Source organism: Nannospalax galili, unplaced genomic scaffold, assembly GCF_000622305.1.
Source record: "Nannospalax galili isolate Female #2095 unplaced genomic scaffold, S.galili_v1.0 scaffold64, whole genome shotgun sequence".
NCBI lineage: Eukaryota > Metazoa > Chordata > Mammalia > Rodentia > Spalacidae > Nannospalax > Nannospalax galili.
The window spans coordinates 1,152,512-1,178,885 of NW_008352316.1; the positions used below are offsets into that span (position 1 = coordinate 1,152,512).

Here is a 26,374-nt window from a genome sequence, read left to right on the forward strand (position 1 = left end):
GGAGAGATGACTTGGCAGTTAAGAGCACTGGCTGCTCTTCTAGAGCACCCAGGTTTAGCGCCCAGAACCCACATGGTGGCTATCAATTGTCCTTAACCCAAGTTCCAGGGGTTCAAACACCCTCTTCTGATCTCTGTGGGCACTGCATGATACAGGTACACTTACATACATGCAGGCATTATGCTCATACACATAAAAATTAATAAAAATAATAAATAAAATATAAAAAGTAGCAACACAAAACATTCTCCCCAACAGATCAAATATTAGGCCACAAAATAAATGTTAACAAGTTAGGAAGACTGAAGTTATTTCAAATATCTTTTCTAATCAAAAAAGAAAAGTTAGAGATGAGAGGGAACATGGGAAAATTCACAATTAGATAGAAATTGAACAACACACTCTTGAACACCATTGGATCAGTGAAAAAAAATCAAGAAATTTAGAAATATCTCAAGAAAAATGAAAATGAAAACGTACCAAATTTATGGGACACAACAAAAGTAACAACGTGAGAGAAGTTTATAGAGATGATGCCTACTTTAGAAAGAAGAAAGCCAGGTCCAATGGCATACCCTGTAATCTCCAGTGTGTGGAGGCTGAGATAGGAAGATTCCAAGAGTTCAAGGCAAGCCTGAGTTAAATGAGACCCTGTTTGAAAAAGAAAAAAAAAAAAGTCTTAAGGAAACACCTAGCTTGATATCTCAGGGAATTAGAAATATAATAAGCCTAAAGTTATCAGATAGAATGAATAATAAAAATTAGAGAAGAAATAGATGAAATATAGCATATAAACAGAAAAAAGATCAACAAAACTAAGAGTTGGCTTTTTGAAAAGCTAAAATCAGTACACACTTAGCTGTACTAACCAAAATAAAAAAGAAGGCTAAGGCTCAACCAAATAACATCAGAAAAGAAAGAAGACACCATTTACCTAATGCCACAAGAATTTTAAAAAGAAAGAATGAAAGAAAAAACAAAGGGTAGCTGTAAACCATCATATGCCTTCAAATTGGCCCACCCAGAAGAAATGGATAAATACATAGAAATTCACAACCTAAGACTGAATCAAGAAAAAACAGAAAGTCTGAACCAATGAATAGTAAATAACGTAGTAGTCTCTAGCATTCAAAATTTCCCAACCAAGAAAAACCTAGGAACAGATGTGACAGGTCAGTTCTACCAAAACCAACACCAATTATGAACCAATTGTTTGTAAACTATTTCAAAAATAAAAAGAGGAAAAATTCAAACTCATAAGTTTAGCATCACTCTACTGTCAAAGCCAGACATAAAATTTACAATAAAAATTACAGATCAGGCATGGTGCTGCACGCCTTTAATCCCAGCACTTGGGAGGCAGAGGCAGGCAGATATCTATGAGTTCAAGGCCAGCCAGGTCTACATAGTGAGTTCCAGGACAGCTGGAGCTACAGGGAGACCCTGTCACAAAAAGAGCAAAAAAAAAAAAAAAATTACAGATCACTAGCTTTGATGAATATAAATGCAAACCCATTTATAGTAGCATCAAAAGTTGACTGATGATCGATGATAGTAAATTTAATCAAGTAGCTGAGAGATGTGTACACTATTAACTATAAAACCTTGATAAAAAAATTGAAGACAAATAAATGGAAATATATCCCTGAATTTGAAGAATCAATATTGGTAAAATTATGCAAAGCAGTTTACAAAGTCAGTGAAATCCTTTTAAAAATGATATTCTTTGGTGTTCAATATTATTCTTTAAATAGGAAAAAAACATAAAATTCATGTAAACTCACATAAAAACTATGAATAGAGAAAGAAACCTTTAGGAAAAAAAAAAAACATGGAGGCAACAGACTTCCTAATTTAAAATGAACTTTTAAAGCCCCAATAATCAAAACAGTTTGGCAGAGGCAGGAAAACAGCAATGTTGGAGAGCCATAAACAAATCTACATGTTTATTACTAGTTGATCTTCAACAAGGTTTCCAAGGACTAAAAAATGAAGAAATAGTTTTTTCAATAAATGATATGAGATGCAGAAGAATGAAAAATGGGCTATTGTCTCAGACACATGCAAATATTATTATGGATTAAATATAAGACCTAAAACTACTAACTTTTGTGTGTTAATCCAAAAGAAAGGACATTGAAGTCTCAAAAAATAGCAGCACTTGATGTTCATTCTAATAACCAAGATAAGGAGACCCTGAGTGTCCATCAATGAGTGTGTGGTAAAGAAAGTGTGTATGGGGAGGATATTATCCCGTCCGTCTTCAAAAAGAAGGAAGCACTGTCATTTGTTGCTAGATGCATAGGCATGGAGGACATACTGTTGAGTGAAATAAAAAAGACATGGACAAAAACACATACCACTTAAATGTGGAATTTAAAGTAGCCAATCACTGAAGAACGGTAAAAAATGATAATTTCCAGAGACTGGAAGGAGAGGTAAATAGGAGCTTCTTTTCATAGGTGTAAAGCATTAGTTATGCCAGATAAATAAGTTCTGGAGATGCGGTGAAAACATGGTGACTGTAGTTAGTGATGCTCTATTGTATATGTACATTTGCAGTTGAGAGCAAACCTTAAGTGCACTGTGCACATACTTTTTTATAGTTATGTGAAGAGATGAATAAACGAATTAGCTTTCTTTAGTGACAATTTCACAGTGTATGCATATACAGAATCATCACTAATGTATCTTTATATACATGTATTATTTTTGTTTATAAGTACACCTGTAAAGTTGGGGAGGAGGGACTCTTTGACCAACTGTCAAGCTGATACCATAGACTTCACAAAGACCAAAAGTAATTCATGTAGGCATTTTTAGATTTGAAGTGCTTTCAATATGTCATTTTATCACATTTTCATAGCAGTTTTATGAGGAAAATAGTGAGGGCAGGGATTCTGCCCATTTGACAGAAGATAAATCAAATTGGTAAACATAAAGCAGCAAGTCACAAGCACTTTGATAGGATCAAAAACTCAAAGGTTTACTGTCTTACTCTGTTTTCTATTGTTTCACAAAATTCCTGTGGCTAGGTCATGCATAAAAGGTTTATTCAGCTCATGGTTTGGGAGCTAAGTCTAAGATCAGGAGCAGCATCTGGCCTTTGGTGAGAGCCTCATGGCAAATGGTGTGGGTATAAAGCATGTGAAGAGATCCTAGGGCAAGACAAGACACAGAGGAGTTCAGGGATCAGGCTTGCCCTTTCTATAACAACTTATTCTCATGAGAACTAACAAGAACTCCTTCGAAGGGAGGTACCTCCAATGATCTAGTCGAGGCTCACCTCATAAAGGTTTCACAATCTCAACACTCCCCTGTGGAATCAAGGCTCTGGACACTTAACCACTTGGAGATATCTGCAAATAGTCCCCAAAGCATTGTATTTACAAAGCAAAACCCACAATATAATAAGTAAAGTAACCATTTCATTTGTAAGTGCCCAGGTAACTATGGCATGGAGGCATTGAAGGCAGACATCAGCAAATGATATTAAACACATACATATTACACTCTGCAACTTCTGACCTAGATTACCCACACAAGACCTACACAAGCTCTAAAGACTTAAAATTCCAGCATGTGGGCTGGAGCGATGACAGTGACTCAGCAGTTAAAAGCTCATACTGCTCTTGCAGAGGAACTGAGTTTAATACCCAGTACCCACATCAAGCAGCTTACAACTGCTTGTAACTCCAGTTCAAGGGAGATCCAACATCCTCATCTGGACTCCTTGGTTACCTGCACTCAAGTGCATATACTCACACACAGATACACACAGACACATACATTTTAAAAAAGCAACTGAAAACTCTAGTATGGATGGGGAGGGGCTCCGGATGCCCCATCCCTTGCTGAGGAGCCAATGGCAGTTGATGGCTGCTGAGGGAAGGAGAGTTACTTTTCCTTGGTGGGGGGCAGTCATTGGTAGGTTGCCTATGCCTCGATGGATGACCCCATATATATGTGCATACAGGCAACACTAATTGGACTTAAAGAGAGGTGAAGTTGTAAGGGAGATGGGAAATATGTTGTGGGTGAAGCTGGAGGGAGGAAATGGGGCATGCATATGACTAAGATACATTGTAAATAAATATGAAATTTTTTAAAAAGAGGACTGATGTGTTACAACTCTGCTAACTATACAGGAGGCCATGTGTGCTAGATAGCTTTGGTTGTCAACTTGACAAACCTGAGTAGAGGGAGCCTCAGTTAGGGAATTTCCTTTATTGGACTGGCCTGTGGCCATGTCTATGGGACTGTTGAGTGGTGTGAGAGGGCCCAGCCCACTGTGGGTGGTGCCACCCCTGGGCAGGTCATTCTGTACTGTATAAGAAAAGTAGGCTGAGCACGGACCGGGACCAAGCCATTAAGCAGCATTCCTCCATGGCTGGTGCTCCAGTTTCTTGCCCTGAATTCCTATCTTGGGCTCACCCATGAACTGTAACCTGGGAGATATAAAACAAAATAAACCCTTTCCTCCTAAAGTTGGTATTGGTCAGAGTGTTTTGTCATAACAAACTAGAACAGAAATTAGTACTGGATAGTGGGGCATTGCTGTGACAGACCTGACTTTGGTGTTTTGGGGATTGTGGAAAAGTTTGGAAGTTTGGGCTAGAAAAGCCATTGAGTGCTTAGTTTTTGTTGCTGTGGAGCTTGGAACAGTTATTCTGAAATAGTTGTAGACAATGGAGGCCTGGCATGTGACTCTTCAAAGGGAAGCAAAGGCTACCAGGGCTGTTTGTGGAATATTTTGAGTTGAGAATCTGTGGTTTCTGGTTGGCTGGGGCTGAAGAATCAGCTGTGATTAAGAAGAGACCAGAACCTCTGAAGTGAGACCTTTGCTTTACTGAGACAAGTGATGCTGGTTAGCTGGGGCTGAAAAATCAGCTGTAAGTAACAAGAGGCCAGCATCACTGTGGCAAAATCTTCTGGGAGGTATTTCCTTGGGGTCAGCACACAGAAGCTATGATCCAGAGGAGGCCCAAGTCTCCATCTCAAGCTGGAAGCAGGACTTGGTAATATGTAAGAGTCTCCTGCCTGGTCCTGGTGTTGAAATCATGAAGGGGTCAGAGACAGAAACTGAGGCTTGGTACCCTGAAAGGCCAAAAGAAGCCACTGGTGAAGGTGCAGCCTCAGTTTCAGTGGAGCCCCCAGATTTTTGGAGATGCCAGGACCATGGGACAACCACCAAAAGCAGCAGTAGGTATAGAATGAAGCTGTCCTGGGACATGTGTGCTGTGGATTGGCAGAGCCAGAGAAATGGAGATGCCAAAACCCTTTGGAGTCCAGAAGATCGTGGGTGAATCCCAGATGTCCAGCCTTGAGGTACTTTGCTGGCCTTAGGTTTTGCTTAGGTGTGCCCAATTCTTCCCTTTTGGAAATGAGACAGTACTTGTTTTGGATTTTACAGGGGCCCAAAATTACAAGACTTTTAAAAGAAGTTTGGATTTTTTAAGGACTGTGGGACTTTTAAGGTCCTACTGACTTATGTTGTGATATTGTTAATATCATATCTTAGGGACAAGAAGTGGAAAGGATATGGTGGGGGTTTTTTGTTTGTTTTTTTTGTTTTTTTCTTTTTTTTTGGTCTTTTTGAGACAGGGTCTCCTTGTAGCCCCAGCTGTTCTGGAACTCAGTATGTAGACCAGGCTGGCCTCGAACTCACAGAGATCCACCTGCCTCTGCCTCCCAAGTGCTGGGATTAAAGGATGCACCACCATACCCGGCTAGGTTATGGTTTGAATAGTGAAGTGTTTGTGTGGCAAGTTGACAAGGGATCAGTTGTGCTGGATAGTTTTGGTTGTCAACTTGACACACCTGGTTAGAGGGAGCCTCAATTGCAGAATTTCCTCCATTGGACTGACCTGTGGCCACATCTGTGGGACATTTTCTTGACTGTTGAATAATGTGAGCGGGCCCAGCCAACTGTAGGTGGTGCCACCCCTGGGCAGGTCATTCTTTATTGTATAAGAAAGCAGGCTGAGCACAGACCATGAGCAAGCCAGTGGGCAAAGTTCTTCCATGGCCTGTGATTCAGTTCCTGCCTCCAGGTTCCTGCCCTGAGTTCCTACCTTGGGCTCCCTGATGAACTGTGACCTGGGAGATGTAAGACAAAATAAACTCTTTCGTCCCCAAGTTGGTATTGGTCAGAGTGTTTTGTCATAACAATGGAGAAGCAAACTAAAACACTATGGTTATCTTGAATGCCTTCCCAGATACCGTATGTAAAAAGTGTGGCCCAAGTAGAGCTATTGGAAAGAGCAGACCTTTGAGAAGTAGGATCCTGTAGGAGGATCTTATGTCACTTGGTGTCATTGTCCCCCAGATATGTGTGGCCTCTGTTTCTCTTCCTTCCACTTCCAGGCTCCTGAGGTCAATGGTTGCTCCATTGTGTGTTCTCACTGCAATGTTCTGCCCTTACTAGTGGCCCAAACAGTAGGGGCCACTTAATTTTGGACTGAAACTTCCAAAATAAACCCTTTCTTTTAAATAATCGAATTGTCTCAAGTATGAGGTTATAGTAGCAGAAAGCTAACTAATTCAATGAGGAATCCAAAATAAAAGTGGCTTAACAACCAACATATACTTGTTTCTCTTTCATATAAAACAATTCAAGAGCCAGGGAACCAGAGTTCATTGGCAGCTCCATGCAATTCTCTGTGTCCTAAGCTCTCAGTTTTGCCATCCCTTGAGAGTGATAGGTACCCTGTATTCAAAGTCCTGAAGAGCCTTTAGAGCTCCAGCCATCAAATCCACCTGGTCACACCTCATCATAAAGAGACATTAGATAATGTGTTCTTTAACAGCAAACAGCAGTGTGTCCAGCTGAAATTGGTATTTTTTAAAAGACTGATTTTGATTTTTTATTTTATGTGTATTAGTGTGTTGCCTGCATGTATGTAAATGTACCTTGTGCATGCAATGCCCTCAGAGATCAGAAAAGGATGTTGGATCCCCTGGAACTAGAGTTACAAATGGTTGTGACCTGCCATTTGGGTGATGAGAACTGAACCCAGGTCCTCTGCAAGAGGAATCGATGCTTTTAACCACTGAGCCATCTCTCCAAGTTCCCAAAGGATTTTTAACTTCAAAATTTTTTTTGGTCTTTTTGAGATAGGGTCTTCTTGAAGCCCCAGCTGGTCTTGATCTCACAGAGATCCACCTGTCTCTGCCTCCCAAGTGCTAGGATTAAAGGCATGCTACACTACTCCCAGCCAAAGGATTTATTTTTAATTTGTGTGTGTGTGTGTGTGTGTGTGTGTGTGTGTGTGTGTGTGTGTGTGCAGGTGCAGGTGCCTGCAGAGACTAGAAGAGGGTGATAAGGGATCATCTGAGCTGGAGTTACAGGCTGTTGTCAGTCACCAGAAGTGGGTGCTGGGAAACTAACTCCTCTGCAAGAGTGCAAGAGTAGTATGAGTTCTTAATCACTGAACTTGCAGGATTCTTTTTCTAAATAGAAAGGAAATGAATTGATGTTAAAAAAAATAGCATTATCTACAATGGAAATGAAAAAAAATTTTTTTGAATATCTTTGTGTCCAAAGAACATAAAGTATTTAAGAATTTCTGAAGTGATCCAGCATCTCCTAGCTGCCCCAGGAGCAATGGATTTAGAGTTTGGTATAAGTGAAGCCTGGTTGGATGCGGAGCCATAACAGCCCTCTTGTGTTCTCCCCACTGGGGTATGACTCTTACATTCCTCAAGAAATAGCTATTTCTTCTCAAGCTCAACCCAAATCTCCCCTAAATGCCTACTCCATAAGTTCTTGGAGTTCCATTTCCCTAAGAACTACTCTAAGAAAAGGAACAGTCAATCTCTTGAAATATGAAAGATTTTAGAAGTTTATTATGTTAATTCCTACAATATATAACTATAGCAACAGAACTTTCAGACACATTCAACCCACAAAAGCTTAAAAACTTTGTCTTTGTTGTCTGAGATAGGGTTTCCCTGCAGCATCTTCTGGCCTGGAACTTGCTATGGAGACCATACTGGCCTCGCCTTTGTCTCCAGAATGCTGGGATTAAAGATATGTACCACCACACCCAGCCCTCACAGAAGTATTTTTAAAAGTTGAAGACTTAGCTACCACAACATAGTCACCCATCGAGGATGAGTTTAGGAGTAAAACAATATGATACGATGAATCGCAGAGCTTTCCCTCAATATAAAGTAAAAAAAAAAAATCTCTTTTGCATATTCTATACAGAAAATATGTTCTTTTTGCCTCACCCATAATTTCAGCTTTCAAGAATATTTTGTACTTTTGTGCTGTTGCTTACCTCTCCATTGTGGTTGATTTTTGTTTTGAAACAAGGTTACTATATTGCTTAGATGACATTGAACTCTCGCTACTCCTGTCTCAGTCTCACAAGTAGCTAGGATTACAGACAGGTGCCATTGTCCAGTTCTATTAAACCAAACATCAGTAATCCCTCACTTGAAAAAGAAATAAAATTCTTAAGAATTATTATTTTACCTCCTGTTATATTAATACCACAACAGAAATAAGGGGATAACATAGAATACCAAAGGACAGAGACTGGGTGAGACTGAGACAGAATTTCCAAGGTTTTTTTGGGCATTGCTGAGGCTCTAGAAGCAATCACACTGCAGCCTCCCCATTTAGCACTGTGGAAAAAGTCTCCTCGGCGTTCTTCACATTGCTGTCTCCTGAATATTATCCTCATATTTAGAATAACAAAACTGTAAGATGCCCACTAACTATCCCTAACACCCAATATGCCTTCTAGATCATTCCTATACTACACCAAGGGTCCAAACGTTTACTATTACTTTTTTTCTTTTTTTCTTTCTTTATTTCATATACCCAATAACTACTTTGTAACTTTGTTCTTATGTTTGTATAATGTTTATTTGTGTGTGTGTGTGTGTGTGTGTATGTGTCATGTGTCTCAGAGAGAGAGAGAGAGAGAGAGAGAGAGAGAGAGAGAGAGAGAATGAGACAGATGAATTCATGGTGTATGTGGGTGTGGAGGCCAGACTAGGACATCAGGTGCCCTGCTCTATCCCTCTCTGCCTTATTCTCTTGAGACATGGTCTCTCACTGAACCTGGAGCTAGATTGGTGACCCACTGATCCTACTTATCTCTAACCCATCCCCCACAGCACTGGAGTTACCCTGTGACCATGTCTATCTTTTTATGGGGGTTCTGGGAATTTGAACTCAGTTCTTTGTGCTTCTTATATGACAAGTGCAAGTTCTTACAAGGTTAAGAACCTGCTGAACCATATCCCCAGCTATCTTAGAAAGAAAGAATGCCATTGATAATGTGTTGGCTATGGTCTATATTTTAACATTAGCCCAATTGTTTTGTAGAAACCATTCTGTTTTTTAGGCTGACAATATGGGAAATCTGTAAGGAGAAAGTGGGATAGAGAGGAGAGAGGAGAATATATTTTTTTCAAGATTAATTTTTCACAGCGTTATTAATAGGAATATTTTAGTGATTGTATATTCTTAAGACAGGAAGAAACTTCTCTTATTTGTGTGTAAAAGCTGGTACACAAAATTTTATTCCCAAGATACACACCCTTGCTATTGGTGATAGGTATTGATCTTAATTTATGGGTCAGATAAATTGTCCCGAGGATTTGCCAACTCCTGAGTCCCTAAGTATCGATTACAAAGATATGAATATTTCATATGAACTCAGTTGTTTCCACCTTTCATTTGGATGTTGTCAGTTATCTAGTAAATTGAGACATGGGCTGTGCCATAAATTGAAGGGCTGTAAACCTTGCCATAAATTTGAGACTCTTCGAAGGACTATGAAAGATGAGCAGCCTACAACCTCATGGGACAAAGACTGAGGAAGACTGATGCTCAGAATTTCTAAGGCTCTTTCAGGCCAGAAACATAATTTCCTAATGTTTGGCTGCTAACTCCAGTCAGCACATTAACAAGCAGGTGGCTATATCAGATAACTGCTAACCCCAGACTATCAGAACAGGAATTCATTATGTGGACTTAGTGAGACTGATATGAAAATCTGATTGTGGTTCTTGGAAATATTTGAGTTCTATACATTATATTCTTTATTTTGGCAATCTTATATCATGATATCTTTTTCATTTCCTCTCTTTGTTTCATTCCTTACAATCAGTTTGGCAGAGTAACTTAAGCCCTCATCTTAATGATCTGGGCTATTTACATATACTGTGTTTACCAGTGCACTTAACTAGACACGTGAGTTCTCGTGGAGAACTGATGTCAGACAATCTAAGTAAACTCCATCCTTGATATCAGTCCAAGCTGTAGAAAATACAGGATCCAACCCTGTGAGGGAGAGAAAGTATGTGAAAGGCCATCACCAACCTGAGTTCAAGATGAAATGAACTCTGCAGGAATCCTAACACTATCTGTTCAGAGCTTTTTGTTCAATATTGTAGGACTATTTGATACTGGTCAAGGATTATAGAAGAGAACTAAGAATGAGGCACATAGTGTTGCATTTTAAAAATTATATGAAAGGCGAAGTTTAGTGTAAATTAGTGATCCATGCAGCTTCTGCTAGACACCGTCGCACCATAAAAAGCAGTGTGGGAAACCCCTCCTCTCACAGCTGGAGCTATAGGTGTTCCTCACATGCAGAGTCTGGCTCTTCCTCGCACCCCCAAGGGTTGCGACAGTGGGTCCTGGCAGATGTACTGACTTATTTAACTTCTTCTTCTCCAGTATTACTATTTTTCATAATAAAATTTTCTCTTGACTTTCAGAATTTTGAAGTGAAATATGTTAACAATAGTTACTTCTAGCTGACAAGATTACAATTTTTGTTGTTGTTTGATATAGTTTTAAACTTTGCATTTCTGTAATTTTCTATAATAAATACAGATTTTATATTTAGACAATAATGCTATGAAATTTAAAGTATGTAGGCTGAATCTTTAAAGAACATATTAATTAGGAATGACAGTACAATGGACTGACATTAGTCTACCAAAACCACTATAGAAAAGAACAGACTGTCAACAGAACATAGAAACAAGGTAAAACAAGAAACAATTAGCTGTAGATAAGATCAAATAACTGTAACTAATAGCTTTATTTTCACAAGATTTTGATAAATGCACTTACTTTGACAAAGGGAAATGCTAATGTTTATCTATAATTCTTAATGGAAAAGAAATTAAAGTTCTTCTGGATATATAAAATTTATTCTTTAACCATTTTGTAGTGAAATGAGATTAAAAGATGCAAAATGAGGTAAATGGGCATGAAAGTACTTTATAAAATTACAGCGTTTTGCAAGTCTAAATAGTCTTATTATCACTGTCATGCTCAGCCCTAGTGACTGCTGTGTATGACCTGGCATTCAGGATTTGAAGACGCCCCCATTCTCATCAGGTAGCAGTAAGAGTCTCTGAGCTGAAATACAGATAGTCCCTAATACAATGTTTTCCTGTAAGTCTGGGAACACAGTACTCTGATGGCACAGTGCAGCTTAGATGCTTGTGGATATGATTGCTCCCTTACTGTAGACATAGAAATCAGCATGAGTGTGAATACAACAATTTTCTTATTGTAGATACATGAGAAACTCTAGAAATAATCTAGTACTCCCACATTTTTTCAAGGCTGTAGAAAGATATTAAAAAGCATGAGCAAAGCCCCAGCCTTTGTAGCCACTATGTGGATTTAGCTATTCTAAGTTCTTAGAACCCCTAAAGCTTGTCAGACAAGATCTGTAGGTACCATCTCCGGTCAGATGGAAGAAATGGAGCAGCAAGCACAGTTGAATTCAGCTTTCCTGGCTCAGAGAGCCAGACTTCAGCATTACTGTCTTTCACTTAAAAGTAGATGAGATTATGAGGGGTTCAGGAATATTTGGGTTTTTACCCCAACTTCACCACTAATTAAGAATGGTTCTTGGAGTCACTCAATCTCCTCAGACACCAGGGTTCTTATTAGTAATATATGACCCAAAGAGATAATAAATTTGAAAACTTTTCAAAATTAAAAGTACCAAGGAAATAAAGACCCCTATGTGCTAAAGTTATGAACAACATAAGAGATGGCTATAATCAGTTCACAGAGGGCTGTCTCCTCTGGTAAGGAAAAAGTCCATGCACTATCTTATACCTGAGGAAACACAAATTTACAAATTTTCACAGGAAACACAGGGTGTCTTGCTGAATTCTCCCTGAATGATATGAAGGCCCCCAAACTATGTTCTTGTTTCAAAGGGAGAGACCTAGATCTGAACTGAGAGTCAAGAGGACTTTAGAGAACCAGATAAAAGATGCATGAACCCAGGCTTCAGACATCAGGCCAAACTAACACTTTAAAATCATGAAAGAAGGTGAGGGGAAAAACAAAAACAAAAAAAGCTTCCTGTGGGAGGCAGAGTCCTCGAAGTCACTGTCAATGGATGGACAGTATGTGTAACAGACTAAGTACCTTCTCTGGTTAACAGCTCCAGGAACTGGAACTGCCTTTGCTGGTCTCCAGGAGACTGAGTCACAGTGCTAAGCAGCTAAAATAGCTTCTGTTAAGCAGCAAAATTCTGCACAGTGAGAAGTGGGGTTATGACACATGTGGTTGGTCTACTACTGATTACATCACCACTACAGCCAGAAAATCCAGCTGCTGTGTCAGGCATGTTAAAAATGGAAAGTGTACAGTGGTTGGTAGCTTTCTCCTCAGGCATTTCAAGAAATTATAAAGTCAATTTTCAAAATGGTGCCTAGTATGCAGTAGTAGGTAGGCAAAAACTATGGGCCCATGAACTCAATATTCTACAGGTTTTCAGAAAGGCAGTCATATAAACTTCTCTAATGGAAAGAACTGGAGAAATAGAAATATCAAGACCATAAGGACATCAAAGGCCTGGCTGGAAAAGTCCCCACACAGGAAAGTGTGTGGGCCTGACTTCTTCCACTCTGGAAGGGGAAAGCTTGGGCTTCTGGGGCTGGGATAAGAGGCAGAAGGTCTAAAGAGTGAGACAAGTGTATTAAAGTTGACAGGTCCCCAAACAGCATTCCTTTCACAATGACAGTACTTTAATGAAAGGTATATAGGAACACTGGGGCTTTTAGATTATAAAATGAAGTCCATGAGACGTACCTGACCTGGCTTCCATTCACTCACTCCACCTGAGGGATTCTGGTGCTAGTTTAAAAAGTATGTTAATTTCTTTCCTCCAGAATATTGCCCAATACATGGATACATTATTTCTCTGTTCCTTATAAAGAATTACAACCCAGTATGCTTAACCCTCCCATCACCACCCCTGTCCTGCCACTGTCAAAACTCAGTTTAAAGTAATTTTTGACTTTCAAGAGTCTTTGCATCCATCAGCATCCACTTTTTACCCAGGATTTCATCTGTCTAGGTTCAAGTATCGGCTGACAAAGAATATGGGTGGGAAAAGAGTAGATTTTGGAGTTGAAACATTCTAGTTTCAAATCTTTATTCTGCCCTAGTAAGGGCTGAGTGACCTCAAACAATAACTACTCAATCTCTCTCTCTCTCTCGTTCCCTCCCCTCTCTCCTCTCTCTCTCTCTCTTATCTCTCTTTTGGCCTTTTTTGGGACACAGTCTCCCTGTAGCCCCAGCTGGCCTGGAACTCACTGTGTAGACTAGGCTAGCCTTGATCTCATAGCGATTCGCCTGCTTCTTGAGTGCTGGGATTAAAAATGTGCACCACCATGCCTGCTCGCCCCCTCTCTTTCTCTTTTTCTCTCTCTCTTTAAATTTTTTTTAATATTATGTGTATAAGTGTTATGCCTGCATGTGTATAAGTGCACCCATGTTGTGCAGTGTCTGCAGAGGCCAGAAGATGGTGTCAGACTCCCTGAAACTGGAGTTATGGATCATTGTTAGCTGTCATGTGGGGGTTGGGATTTGAACCTGAGTCCTCTGCAAGAGCAGCTAGTGCTCTTAACTGCTGAGCCATCTCTCCAGACCTCTTTCTTTTAAAAATATAAAATTTATCTATCATTTCCTCTGTGTGTGTGTGTGTGTGTGTGTGTGTGTGTGTGTGATGTGTCTGAGTGGGCTCCCAGGCCAAGGCGCACATATGGAGGTTAGAGGCCCACTCTATAGCGTCGGTTTTCTCCTTCCACCTTTATGTCGGTTCTGAGGAAGTAAATCAGGCTTCACCAAGATTACACGGAAAGCATCTTTACCTGCTGAGCCATCTTGCCAGTCCTGATCCTGTTTTCTAATCTACAAATGAAAACCATCATATCACAGATGTGTGGTGATACTCAAGCTAAACTGTGAGTCTGCACACATTTTTTTTCTCTACCGCCCGTGGGTGGTTTGATGCTATATAAATGTCTGCATAAAGACTAGACCCATAACAAGTAAGAGAGTAAAGATGGTGGTATTACAGGCAATAGTTCTGTAGGTTCAATTGGAGTGTGTTCCTATTCCATCACTTGGCTAGTGTGTTACACTGAGGATGAGAGATCCAATGTACTCTACCCAATCTACCCACTAAAAACACATGGATGTAGTCACATTCCCTAGCTGTTACTCTCAGAGAGCACTGGTGCTTTTGAGGATAAATCCAAATCTATTAAAGAAGTGAAAATGTGGTTGTTGGGATGCTCAGTGGGCAGAGGCACTTGCGCATGGGCTTGATGGCTTGAGTTCCGATCTCTGGATACCACTAAATGATAGGAGAGAACCAACTCCCAAGAATTGTCTTCTGACCTCCACAAGTGCACTGTGGTGTGTGCATGTGTACACACACCCACACACCCAGACAAATACTTTCTTAAAGAAGAGAAAAATACAACTAGAAATGTGTAAAAGTAGCACCATGATCCTTAGGGTCTAAGTTTCCTGAGAATTTGTTAAATATCATACTTTTAAAAAACATAAAATAAACATTAAGACATTTGAATAGATACAGAAAAATGTTAAATTAAATTTAAAACAAAATAAAATAGTATCTCAAAGTCAACAAGCATTTTAAGTGTCCTGATCTTATTATTTCTCTGGCTAACTATAGGAAGCCACCTATCACCTTGTGTGCAATTAGCTTACCATGTAGATAAGAAGGTAAAACCATCCTGAAACAGGAAACCAATATTCTTCCTGTCTAATCAACAAATCTAAAGATTTATTCCTTTCATCTATCTACTCTTGCACTTGTCCACCACAACAGGTTGCTTAGAGGCTCAGAATAGTTTTGACAGAGAAAATTTCATGAGTTACTTTGGTATCTCCACCCCCTTAAAGAAAGGAGGAAAAACTGTTTCATACAGAAGGCGTTTGCTGTATGAATTAAAACTGCCACCTAAGTGTGGGCTAATGTAACCAACAGGGATTTCACCTACATCCATTCAGTCAGTTTATGGGGGTTTAAAGAAATTCCAAAGAGTCATCAGAAGAGGAAAAACAAAGGTAATGCTTTCTGCCACACAGGTAGAGTTTTTGAAAATATGTGTAATATGTAAAACATTTTGACACCCCCATATATTTTTCCAGCATTAACAGTATAAATAGCCTCTCCTGCTGAAGTGCTGCCTATCCCCCTCGGAAATCACTACTGGCAGTGACATCAAATCCTGCAGCAATGTACAACATGCAGCTTGTGTCTTGTGTTGCTCTGACTCTCGCACTCCTTGTCAGCAGTGCTCCTACTTCAAGCCCTACAAAGGAAACACAACAGCAGCTGCAGCAATTACTGCTGGACTTACAGATGCTTTTGAGAGGCACCACTGTAAGTGCATTTCCTTTTCAATTATATATTGCATTTAATTTTTTCTCATCAAGTTCATGTTTTAATAACAATGTTATGCTTTCTCAGAATCACAAGAATTCTGAACTCTCCAGGATGCTCACATTTAAATTTTACATGCCCAAGAAGGTAAGTGAGATTTTTTTAATGTTTAACTAATGTTTTAATAAAGTTCCAAGTAACATGCATAGCTACATACTGATTATATGAATAACACCTAATCTGAGAGAAAAAAAAATGAGTTACTTAAATATCTTTATGTAAAAAGTACTAAGTTTGCTAATAGGGCCTCTGTTAAATTGTTTTGTCTATATTTTTAAAATGTACTTTTGTGTTGGGAAAGAATGAGAAGAAAACACAAAGATAATATTTATGCTTTCTTGCCAGCATAACTAAAGACTGTGTTGACTTCTGCTTTATGTTCATTTTATAGATATTTGACTGCATAATTTTAGCATGTAAAAAAATCACATTTTATTTCAGAGGGGCTGTCTTTACAATCTCTTTCCTGCTTTAGGAATGATTCCTAAGACTCTGTCTTTGAGAGACAGCATAACCAGTCATACACAGATGAGGGGTAGATGCTCTGAGGGAGGCCCAGTTCTGCCAGGTCCTTGCTCTCACAGCTTCAGATAGTTGCCTACTTTCTTTCCTCTACTTATATGCATGATAATTGTCATGCTTGTAGCTCTGGCAAGATTCAGAACAGTGTCTAGTCAACATTGCACAAGCCTAAGCTATTAGTACTAGTGAGGACAAAATTACTAGGAAATATAAAGCAAGTTTGGATTTTTATAAAGCAAGTTTGGATTTTTTACCAACAGAACAAGAGACTTTTTCTACAGAACTTTCCCCCCAACCCCAAAATTGGAAGATTTGTTAGGTCTCTTGGTTGCAAAAAGTCGTATGGTATACAGTAGCTCACCCAAGCTCCTAGAGCTACATCAAAGATATAAATTTCCCATAGTTATGCCAATCAACAAAGGATGAACAACAACAACAAAAAAACCTTTGGTACCAGAAAGAGCTTGTATGAGGATAAACCCAAACCTAGAACAAAATGGGATTTAAGGAGACAAAGACAAAATCCTGTTGACCCACTGGGAACTCTGATTTTTATCTACTATCTTGCAGATGGAAAGGAACTAGCTTCCAGGTGCTCTTCTGAATTAATTAGAACATATATCTTTCAACTTCAACAATAAAAAGACAGTAGTTTTCTGAGGGAAACAGTCAAGCTTGAATATGTAGAACTGGTCATAACAAGTTTAAAGGGTAAAAAGCAGATGTATCCAGAAATGTGTTATCTGGTTTGACCTTTCTCTCTAGAGAGACAACACAAGATTATGTGCATAATTTAGAGAGTGGTGAAATTCCTTGATCTAAGTTTCTAAATGACAAACTATTGGAAACAAAGGTAACATGAAATTCTATTAATTTGTTCATTTAACTACCATTCTGTATATATAAAATTAATAGACGCATTTAATTTAAACGATGCTATTAATGCCGTCATGAAAAAGAATGACCACTTCACTTTACCTCCTCTTGCTCATTTGACCTTCTCAGATTCAGTTTCCTGATTTGTGACATACGGATAACACAGTTCATTGCTTTACCTCAAGAGGGCCTGAAAACTTAAAGAGGTTTATTTTTATGGAAATCATAGTGTGCTATAGAATTGTGAAATATTCTATTTACATAAAAATGCATGACATATTATCATGTATGTATATATTCCTTCAGAAATATATGTATGTATCAGGAAGCTTATCCAAAAGTCCTGTCCAAGTATTAAGTTATTGTGACCTTTTTATTTGACTGGGATAAATCAATTTAAATGATTTCTTTAATAATTTTTCAAATTTTAATTTTTTATTACATATGTGTGTGTGTGTGTGTGTGTATGGAGGTACATGTGTGCCACAGCATGCCTGTGGAGATCAGAGGACAACTTACAGGAGTCAAGCACCTTTACCTGCTGAGCCATCTCACTGGCCCTGACAAATAGATATTTTAAATACATCCTAATTTAGTAATTGTAGAAAAATGAAAATTGTAGATATGTCAAATGTGTCTTCCCAGCTATATTGACACTCATTAATCAGGGCCACAGTAACCTAATCTACAAAATTTTGTGCCTGTGACAGTTGGCATCCAAGGACTTCTTCAGTCCCTTATAGTTCTAAGATTCTCAACTTTTGAGAATTTGAAGTTTTCATTTCCCCATTCTCTATCTCTAATGACCTCATAGCAGATTAGAAAAGTAGTCTACACCTGTGATGTGATGGAATAGGGAAATGAAGACTTTACAAAGCCTAATACAGCTGTAGCAAATAATTCACTGGAGTTGTCTAACAGTCCTAACCATATTTGAGCTCTCATTTTTCTAGTTTTATGATATCAACTTTGTCAGTCCATCTTCACAGCAATGCTGAGAATAGGGATAGAGTAAAAACTGTATACTGCTGCACTTAATCAGATAACAGGGAAGATTAACTTCCACTTCTTTAACATAGGGTGAACTGAGCTGATATATTTAAACTATTCTAGGCCACAGAATTGACACATCTTCAGTGCCTGGAAGAAGAACTACAGCCTCTGCAGGAAGTCCTGAGCTTGGCTCAGAGCAAAAGCTTTCACTTGAAAGACACCAGGGAGTTCATCAGCAACATCAAAGTAACCATTCTGAAACTAAAGGTAAGGCACTGCTTTATTTGCTAAGTTGGAAATAAGATCAATGAGAGGAGAAAAGTATTGCATTTTAAAGTGGCGTAACATTTTTGGTATTTGTGATTTCCCATGCATTTGATTAGCCACCCTGAATCTGAATGATTTCCACACTGGGCAATGCACTAATCAATGTCCTCTGCAGTGCCTGGGCACCAACCACCGTGGCCTCTCACACTAACACAAAACTGGAAGTGAGACAAAGCGTTTGCTAAAATTCCATAGAGAGTCAGCATATTTCATTTCCTTCACACCATTTATCAGAATCACCAGGACTAAAAGAGGTAGCCCTGCCATTGATGGAAGGACTAGCCACAGAAATTTATTGTAAAAAATAATAGACAAAGGGGAAGACAACTAACACTTTAATTAGAGCACTTCAGGGTTTTGAGTATTAAAAAATACTCATTTAAAAAGCACAAGTAAGTGTGAAATAGAAGGCTCAGGTGAGATGAAAAAGACTCAGAGCTCTCTTATTCTATCTGCCAAAAACAAAAATTTATGAGTAAACAGGTATCATAAATAAGCAGAATAATTTTGATTGCAGCAAGCCTCAAAAAAGATATGGAGCCAGCTGTTTCCAAACAAGAGTGATATTGTTTGTAGACACTTTCATTTGAAGTTTATAACATACAAGTTGAAATCAGTGTTCTCTAAACAGTGAAGGGCAGGCTCTTATCTATGCCAAGAAGCTCACTCCAGAATCCCTGGGCAACATCAGAAACTTACCCTAAATGAATGGTACAGATTTAAAACCATGTGCAAACTGGAAAAATGTGTTTCAAGAGCCATATATTTTTAAAGTTAAAAAATCCAAGATATTATAATATTTAAATAGCTGCATATAAGACTACAGCCGTTTATTTAAAAGAAACACTTATTTAAAGGAAATACTGTCTCGTTAAATTTATAAGGGATTATCTGAAAAGACCACCCCATAAATATCACCATATATCAAAATACTTCATTTTTTGCTTGTCAGCGAGATACAGACAGAACTGGAGGGTAATTTCCAAAATGCCAGTCCAGGGAACAAATTTATAATGTTTACACTTAAAAATTGAGTAAATTACCTTCATTGACATAAGGGTAGTTATGTCTATCTATGAAAAGTTCATCCCAAAATTTCCCCAAATAGAAGCTTGTCCTAACTTATGCTGAACTGCTTCTATACTTATTTGCAGAAAAGAAAAGGAGAATACTAGGATCTTGGTCAATGTTTATAAAAAAAGAACATATAATGTGTATATTTCCTCATATATATAACCTAATCAATATATAGATTGTGCACACACCCAGAAGAAAATAGGTCAAATGACTTTATTTCATATGTTTAATAAATTATAATAAACTATTATCTACAGATGTTTTCATTCAAATTTTATTTTTACTCAGTATGAAAAAAAATCTTATATTCTGCCAGGAGAAATAACAAATGAGAAAAAACTCAGCTTGTATGTTGCTATCATTTGGTATTATAATAAAACACAGAATTTGACCCACCATTTTTATCATTTAAAAATGTGAATGATCAATATGTTCAACAAGCTTAAAAATGAGTGCCTGTAAGATAAGTGAAGAATACTTTTATGTAAACTATTCTAAGCCTAAAAAATTAAATTCTTTTTTTAGGGCTCTGAAAACACATTCATGTGTGACTATGATGATGAGACAGCGACTGTTGTGGAATTTCTGAGCAGATGGATCACCTTCTGTCAAAGCCTCATTTCAACATTGACATGATAATTATGTGCCTCCCACTTACAACACATAAGGCTTCTATTTATTTAATATTTAAGATTTATATTTATTTTTGGATGTACTGTTTGCTATCTTTTGTAACTACTAATCTTAGTTTTTAGATGACAAATATGGATCTTTTAGGATTCTTTTTGTAAGCCCCAGGGGCTCTAAAATGTTTTCATTTAAATTATTTATCTGAAATTATTTATTATGTTGAATTGTTAAATATTATATCTATGTAGATGAGTAATTGAACTATTTAGTAAAGTTGGTGACTGTAAACAAACTCGGAAGTCTGTCGTTTTTGGAACAGTACAGAGTAAGCACTAAATGATTGAGTTACTTGTGTGAACTAAGTGATGTTCAATGGTCAATATGCTTACAAAAATCTCTTCCCCTGTATGTAAAATGAGACAAGGACCTCTCAGAATTCTTATGCTCCTTTTAAGTGCTAATTAGATCCTTAGGTCTGGCATGAGAAAATCTTATCCTTTTTCCTTAAATTTAAACAAAATGCTAAGTAAAAATTCTTGAAACTTTGTCACAGTTTTTTCTTGTGTTGTTATAAGAAAATACCTAAATCCTGATACTTTACATAAAGGACACATTTATTTAACTTACAGTTTTGGATGTTCGAGAACATGCTGCCATCTTATGATGGGTTTTGGTGAAGGTATCAAGGCAAGATGGCATTACAATGGGAGTGAGTGCAGAAGAGGGATAGTGTGTATTATGAGAGTGAGAAAGAGAGAAAGAGAGAGAGGGAGGAAGGAAGGGAGGAAGGAAGGGAGGGAGGGAGGGAGGGAGGGAGGAAGGAAGGAAGGAAGGAAGGAAGGAAGGAAGGAAGGAAGGAAGGAAGGAAGGAAGGCATAACAACCCTTTCTGCAGGAGCTAGTCCAGTCCCATAAAATCTGAACCACTCTACTGCAGCAGCATTAATTCATTCATGAGGGGAGCCACTGGCCCTAAGATAATTACCTTCCACCAGCTTACCACCGTAGCATCATCGTGCTTAGCATCAACTTTTTAGCATGTGATCCTTTGGATAATAAGCCATAGCATACTTTATGGCATAGTGTATCTTTATTAAACCTTCCTTCTTGGGTATGCCACCTGTTTTCTTCTAAGACTCAAAGGTAGTAATTATACCAGAAATAACCCCAGTAAAAACACTAAAAATAGGATTCTGGAACTAGACTCTTCATGTATTAAAGGAACACAGCAATAAAAAGACACAGGGAATTGATGACCACAGTATATTCTAATTTCTCAGCTTATTGTCAATGGTAATATGGGATGAAATGTAGATAGAAGACAAGGTGTTCTGAAACCCAATGGCTGTGATATTAAGTTGCTGTGAATAATGAATAAAGTTGAATAAATGAATTAAGTTGAGTAATGAAAGCAAGAACAAGTGAATGAGATTTGAAAAGGAAACAAACAGCCAAAAAGAGGTACTTAAATCAAATTCCAACAGCTAACTTGTTAGGTATAAATGAAAAAAAAAAAGATTTTCAGTTGACAATCCATTTACATAATCCACCATTTAAAAACACTTTAAATAGGACAAACATCGGAAATAATAGGAAATAGGATATACTGTGTAACTACAAACAAAAAAGTAGAACAAAAATGTAGGTCTGTAGATTAACAAAAGTCGATCTTAAAGCAAGAAGAGTAGAGAGAACAGTGACTTTATATCAGTGAGTTCATTCAGCAAGAATATGCAACAATTCTAAATGAAGTCTAATCATAACACAGCTTTCTCAAGTATATAAACCAAGACTTCTGCTCCTAGTCTTGATAAAACAGTCACAGAACAGCTGTCTTGTAAATATCCATGAAAGTGGAACTCTAGGCCACACACAGAACCTGCAACACCTAAGGAGATAGACACAAAGCGCACATGGCAGTTCTGTTGAATTAAAGAAAAACCAGAATTCTGCCAAAGTGACCTTGTGGAGATATGTGAAGCAAACTGACAGAAAGAAGACAGCTATAAAAGTATCTATGGACATGTGTATTTAAAAGATCTAATGGTTGTTTTCTGAGAAAAAAAGCTTTGTATTTTCAAGTATGAGAGTCTACAACCCAGACAAGTAGCAATGGTCAGGGAAAAAATATGCATGGAAACACTATAACTTCAACAACTTCTGATGCTTGAACAGGACTGGAAGACAGTTCCAATGAACCAGAGTGGAGAAACTCTCAGACCACCCCGAGAATGTTCTACAAACCAAAGAAAGTGTGTGCCTTAGAAATAAAAGCAATCTCACTTTGCTAACTTAAGAGTAGTAGAATTAATCCTACCCTAGAGTACATCCTAGAGTGCTATCCTAGGTGTGCCCTCAAAGCTGTAAAACAGCCACTAAAGACTCAAGATGGGTCAAGATGGCTCAGTAGAGGTGTTTGTTATTAAGCCTGATGACCTGAGTTCAAGAAAGAGACAACCAACTCCTGCAAGTTGTCTGCTGTCCTCCACATGCAGCCATAGCATGTACACACACACACACACACACACACACACACACACACACACAGATGATAAATGTAATAATTTTTTAAATACTAAGATGATAAACTAGCAAATTAATTCCTTACTACAACAAAATTCAACATTTTAAAAGAGTTCTAAAACCTAGAAACTCAACTACAGAGCATCAGTAATATCCAGCATGTAATCCAAGTGATCAGACAAGTGAACAGCATATGAGCTAAAACCAAGATAACTGTGAACTCTGGATAGGAGAAAACTTACTCATTTGAAAATGACAAAAATGATTAACTCAGCTATTATAAATATGTTAATAATGTAAAGCAAAATCTGAACCCAATGAGGGAAGAAATAGATACTTCAACAGAAAACAGAAACTATGAAAAAATTATAGAAATGCACCAAAATTCTGGACAGAGATTATAGAACTGAAAGTACATGAAATGACAAAAAAAAATCGCTGGATAGGCTCAAAAGGAGATTATTACTGAAGAAATAAAGAAAATATTACAGCAATATTACACAAACTACTTCAAAGGCTAGGAAGAAGAATACATTTAAAAAATTATTAATAAGCAAAATCTTGACCCAAACAGATAGGCCATCATCTGTGACAGACAGAAACATAAAACCTGTAACAAAATATTGGCTAATCAAAATGAGTACCACTGTGACACTCTTTTGAGGAACCCAAACCCACATTGTGTGTCATATCCTTTCCTTGAGTAACTTTCCATCTATTAACCTCTCTGCTTAAATCCACATTAAAATGTTTTCTAAGAAACTCTAGCTCTGCTGTGGCAGGAACCCCCTAACACAAAGAAAAGGAATGTAGTGTGGTCTGTGCCTGAGCACACAAACACAGTTCTGCTTGTCATGTCTTTGTAGCAATGAATGCCCAATCAGGATATGTGTGTTACCATATATGGGAGACCACAGGAATGACTCTTACACTATGGACATAACCTGAACTAAAGACTTTGACCTAACCTTACAATCAAAAAGTTATTCATAATGTAAACAAGCTTACTGAGCCATATGTTCCTCTTGTGACCTTAATCCCTCATGGCCCCACCTTGCCCTCCACCCAAGGTAGTGTATGAACGTAGGTATGCACACTTTACATATCAAAGCACTGAGAACAGCAAGCTTTCTCATTGCAAACAAAGAGAGAAATTTAATGTGTAGGGTATTCTAAGTCTAGGGATCAAAGAGCAAGATTCTCTGAGAGTGGATCCTCACTTCTACTTTCCCATGTCATGCTGGAGATACTGTTTCAATAAAAAAAAAGAACAAGGCCCTGCTTGGTGCACAGTTCCAGGAGACATCTGAAGGAACAGGTGCTCAGCAGTTCTGGGGCACTCTTGGCCTTATGAATGCTAAAAGTCAAGCTGTTTCTTTTTTCTATTTTTTTTTCTGAATTTCTGTGTATTTCATACAGAACAACTCAATTATCTTTATACCCCCGTCCCCACCAGCACCCTCCCATTGCCGCCCCACTGGAACCCATATACTGTGTCAACCATGTTAATGCACACTGTGTCAAGTCAGTGTCTCTAGACGTTCCCCCAATGCAAGTCCATCCACTGAGGTCTAATCAGCCTATCTAGAGTCCCTTGTTTTAGGAAGATCAGTTCTTCCTCACCTAGAAGCAATCAGTTGCCAATATTCCTTCACCTAAGATTGGGGTCTGCTATTCATTTCCCCAGTTCTATGCTGGGTTATTGCCTGCCTCAGTTTGCATGGGACTTGTGTATGCTGACACCATTGTCATAGACTCATATGAGCAGGTTCCCAGGAGCTTGTAGGACTCTGTTTCCATATGGTCATGCACCTCCTCCCTCTTAGAATCTTTCTGCCTCCTCTTCCACAATGGTCCCTGATCCCTGAGTAGGTGAAGTTTAATATAGGAGCCCTGTCCAAGGACCAGCATTCTGCAGACTCTTAATCTCTATGTTTTGGTCATTTGTAACCTTTTCGGTTCCTGTTCCTCTGTTGCATGAGAGAGCTTCATTAAAGAGAACTGAGAGATTCATTAGTGTCCTCTTCTTTACCCCTATCCTATGTTCCATGAGCCTTAGGTGTAGAGGTTGCACTGTAGATGTGTCACTTAGGCCTGGGCAATTCATTGGCAATGTCTGTGTGACTGGTTGTGGTACTTGATAATAGTCTCTGACTGGTACAAAATAACCATCTTTGATGACTGGTGACTAGGATATTTGTCTGTAAATATAAGGATACATATTTTGCACATAGTAAGAAATTACATTAGTCTAGGGATGTGACAGTCTTGGGTTTTTTTCTAAGCTCTATGGCCATACCAGCCATGTGTTTTGATTATGTTTACAGTACCACACTTGAGTGAGCTTTTAGTCCAATTAGGTACCTGTTGATTGCCCCCAAGATAAAAGTGCCACTACTGCACCAATGTCATATGCTGTTCCAGACACTGATGTGGTTATTTGGTCTTGAAGCTGGTGTGGACCATTAGTTGATGTGTTCCCTTGGTACCTTCATAGTGCTCTCAAAAGATATGAGAGTTAACCTTCAGGGGAAGTAGTTTCAGGTCAGCTACAGCTCTATTGCTCCAAATCCTTCTGGCTTCAGCAGTACGGTCTTACCTCAAAGTTCTGGGAGGGCATCAAGGGCTGTGGCAATAGCCTGTGTAATTTTGAGAGTATCTTGGACCACCATCACCAACAACTCATGGAAGGTTTCTCCTGTCACACTGTTTCTTGTGATGTAGCCTTTAGCTATACACATGGATTCATGTAGAGATACAGTATGTGTAATTTGTCATTAGGTTGTTGGACTAATATGATTCCCTATGGTTTTTTCAAAACTAGCTAGGCATTATTTATCTCCCCCTCCTCCTACCATCTAACCCTTCTGCCATGGTTTCCCCATTTAAAGTGGCCCCATTTTCCCCATTTCTCCCTTCATAATACCAGTCTCTTGAGGTTTCTTTCCCTTTATCCCCAAGGTTACTTGTATAACCCTCCCTCCCCCTTCCCATTTAAATAGCCCCATTTTTATCCATTTCTCCCATAGTAACACCTGTCTCCTACTGTTGTTCTCTCTCAGGTTCTTTCTTTCCCTTTACCTCCCAGGTCCCTTTTCATTATTCTGGTTCCTCCAGTTACATCTGGGTACATACTCACATATAAGAATTTGATGCTAGGATCCACATATAAGGGAGGACATGTGGCATTTGTTTTTCTGGGTCTGTGCTACTTCACTTAGTATAAGGGTTTCTTATAAATTTTCATTATCCACTCATCAGTTGAGGGACACTTAGGTTGCTTCCATCTCTTAGCTATTGTGAAAAGAGCAGCAACAAATGGATGTACAAGTGTCTCTGCAATAGGATGAGTCCTTTGGATATATGCTAAGGAGTATTATAACCGGGTCAAATGGTAGGTTCATTTTTACTTTTTTAAAAGTTCTCCACACTGCTTTCCATAAGGGTTGCATTAGTTTACAATCCCACCAGCAGTGGATTAACGTTCCCCTTTCCCCACATCCTCTCCAACATTTGGTATCTTGATCTTAGCCAGTCTGAATGGGGTAAGATGAAATCTTAAAGTAGTTTTATTTATATATTTATATATTTATTTATTATTTATCTATTTATTTTGGTTTGGTTTGGGGGTTGTTATAACATTTTTTATTGAGCTTTTTAAAT

At 38.4% G+C, this 26,374-nt stretch overlaps 1 protein-coding gene across 1 annotated transcript; it reads left to right on the forward strand.

Annotated features, from left to right (window-relative positions):
- The first annotated feature begins 15,557 nt into the window (after positions 1–15,557).
- Il2 (interleukin 2) lies at positions 15,558–20,195 on the forward strand. The gene is made up of 4 exons (XM_008849232.1): positions 15,558–15,704; positions 15,792–15,851; positions 18,276–18,422; positions 20,085–20,195. The coding sequence occupies exons 1-4, from the start codon at positions 15,558–15,560 to the stop codon at positions 20,193–20,195; spliced, it is 465 nt and encodes a 154-aa protein (XP_008847454.1).
- Positions 20,196–26,374: the final 6,179 nt, after the last annotated feature.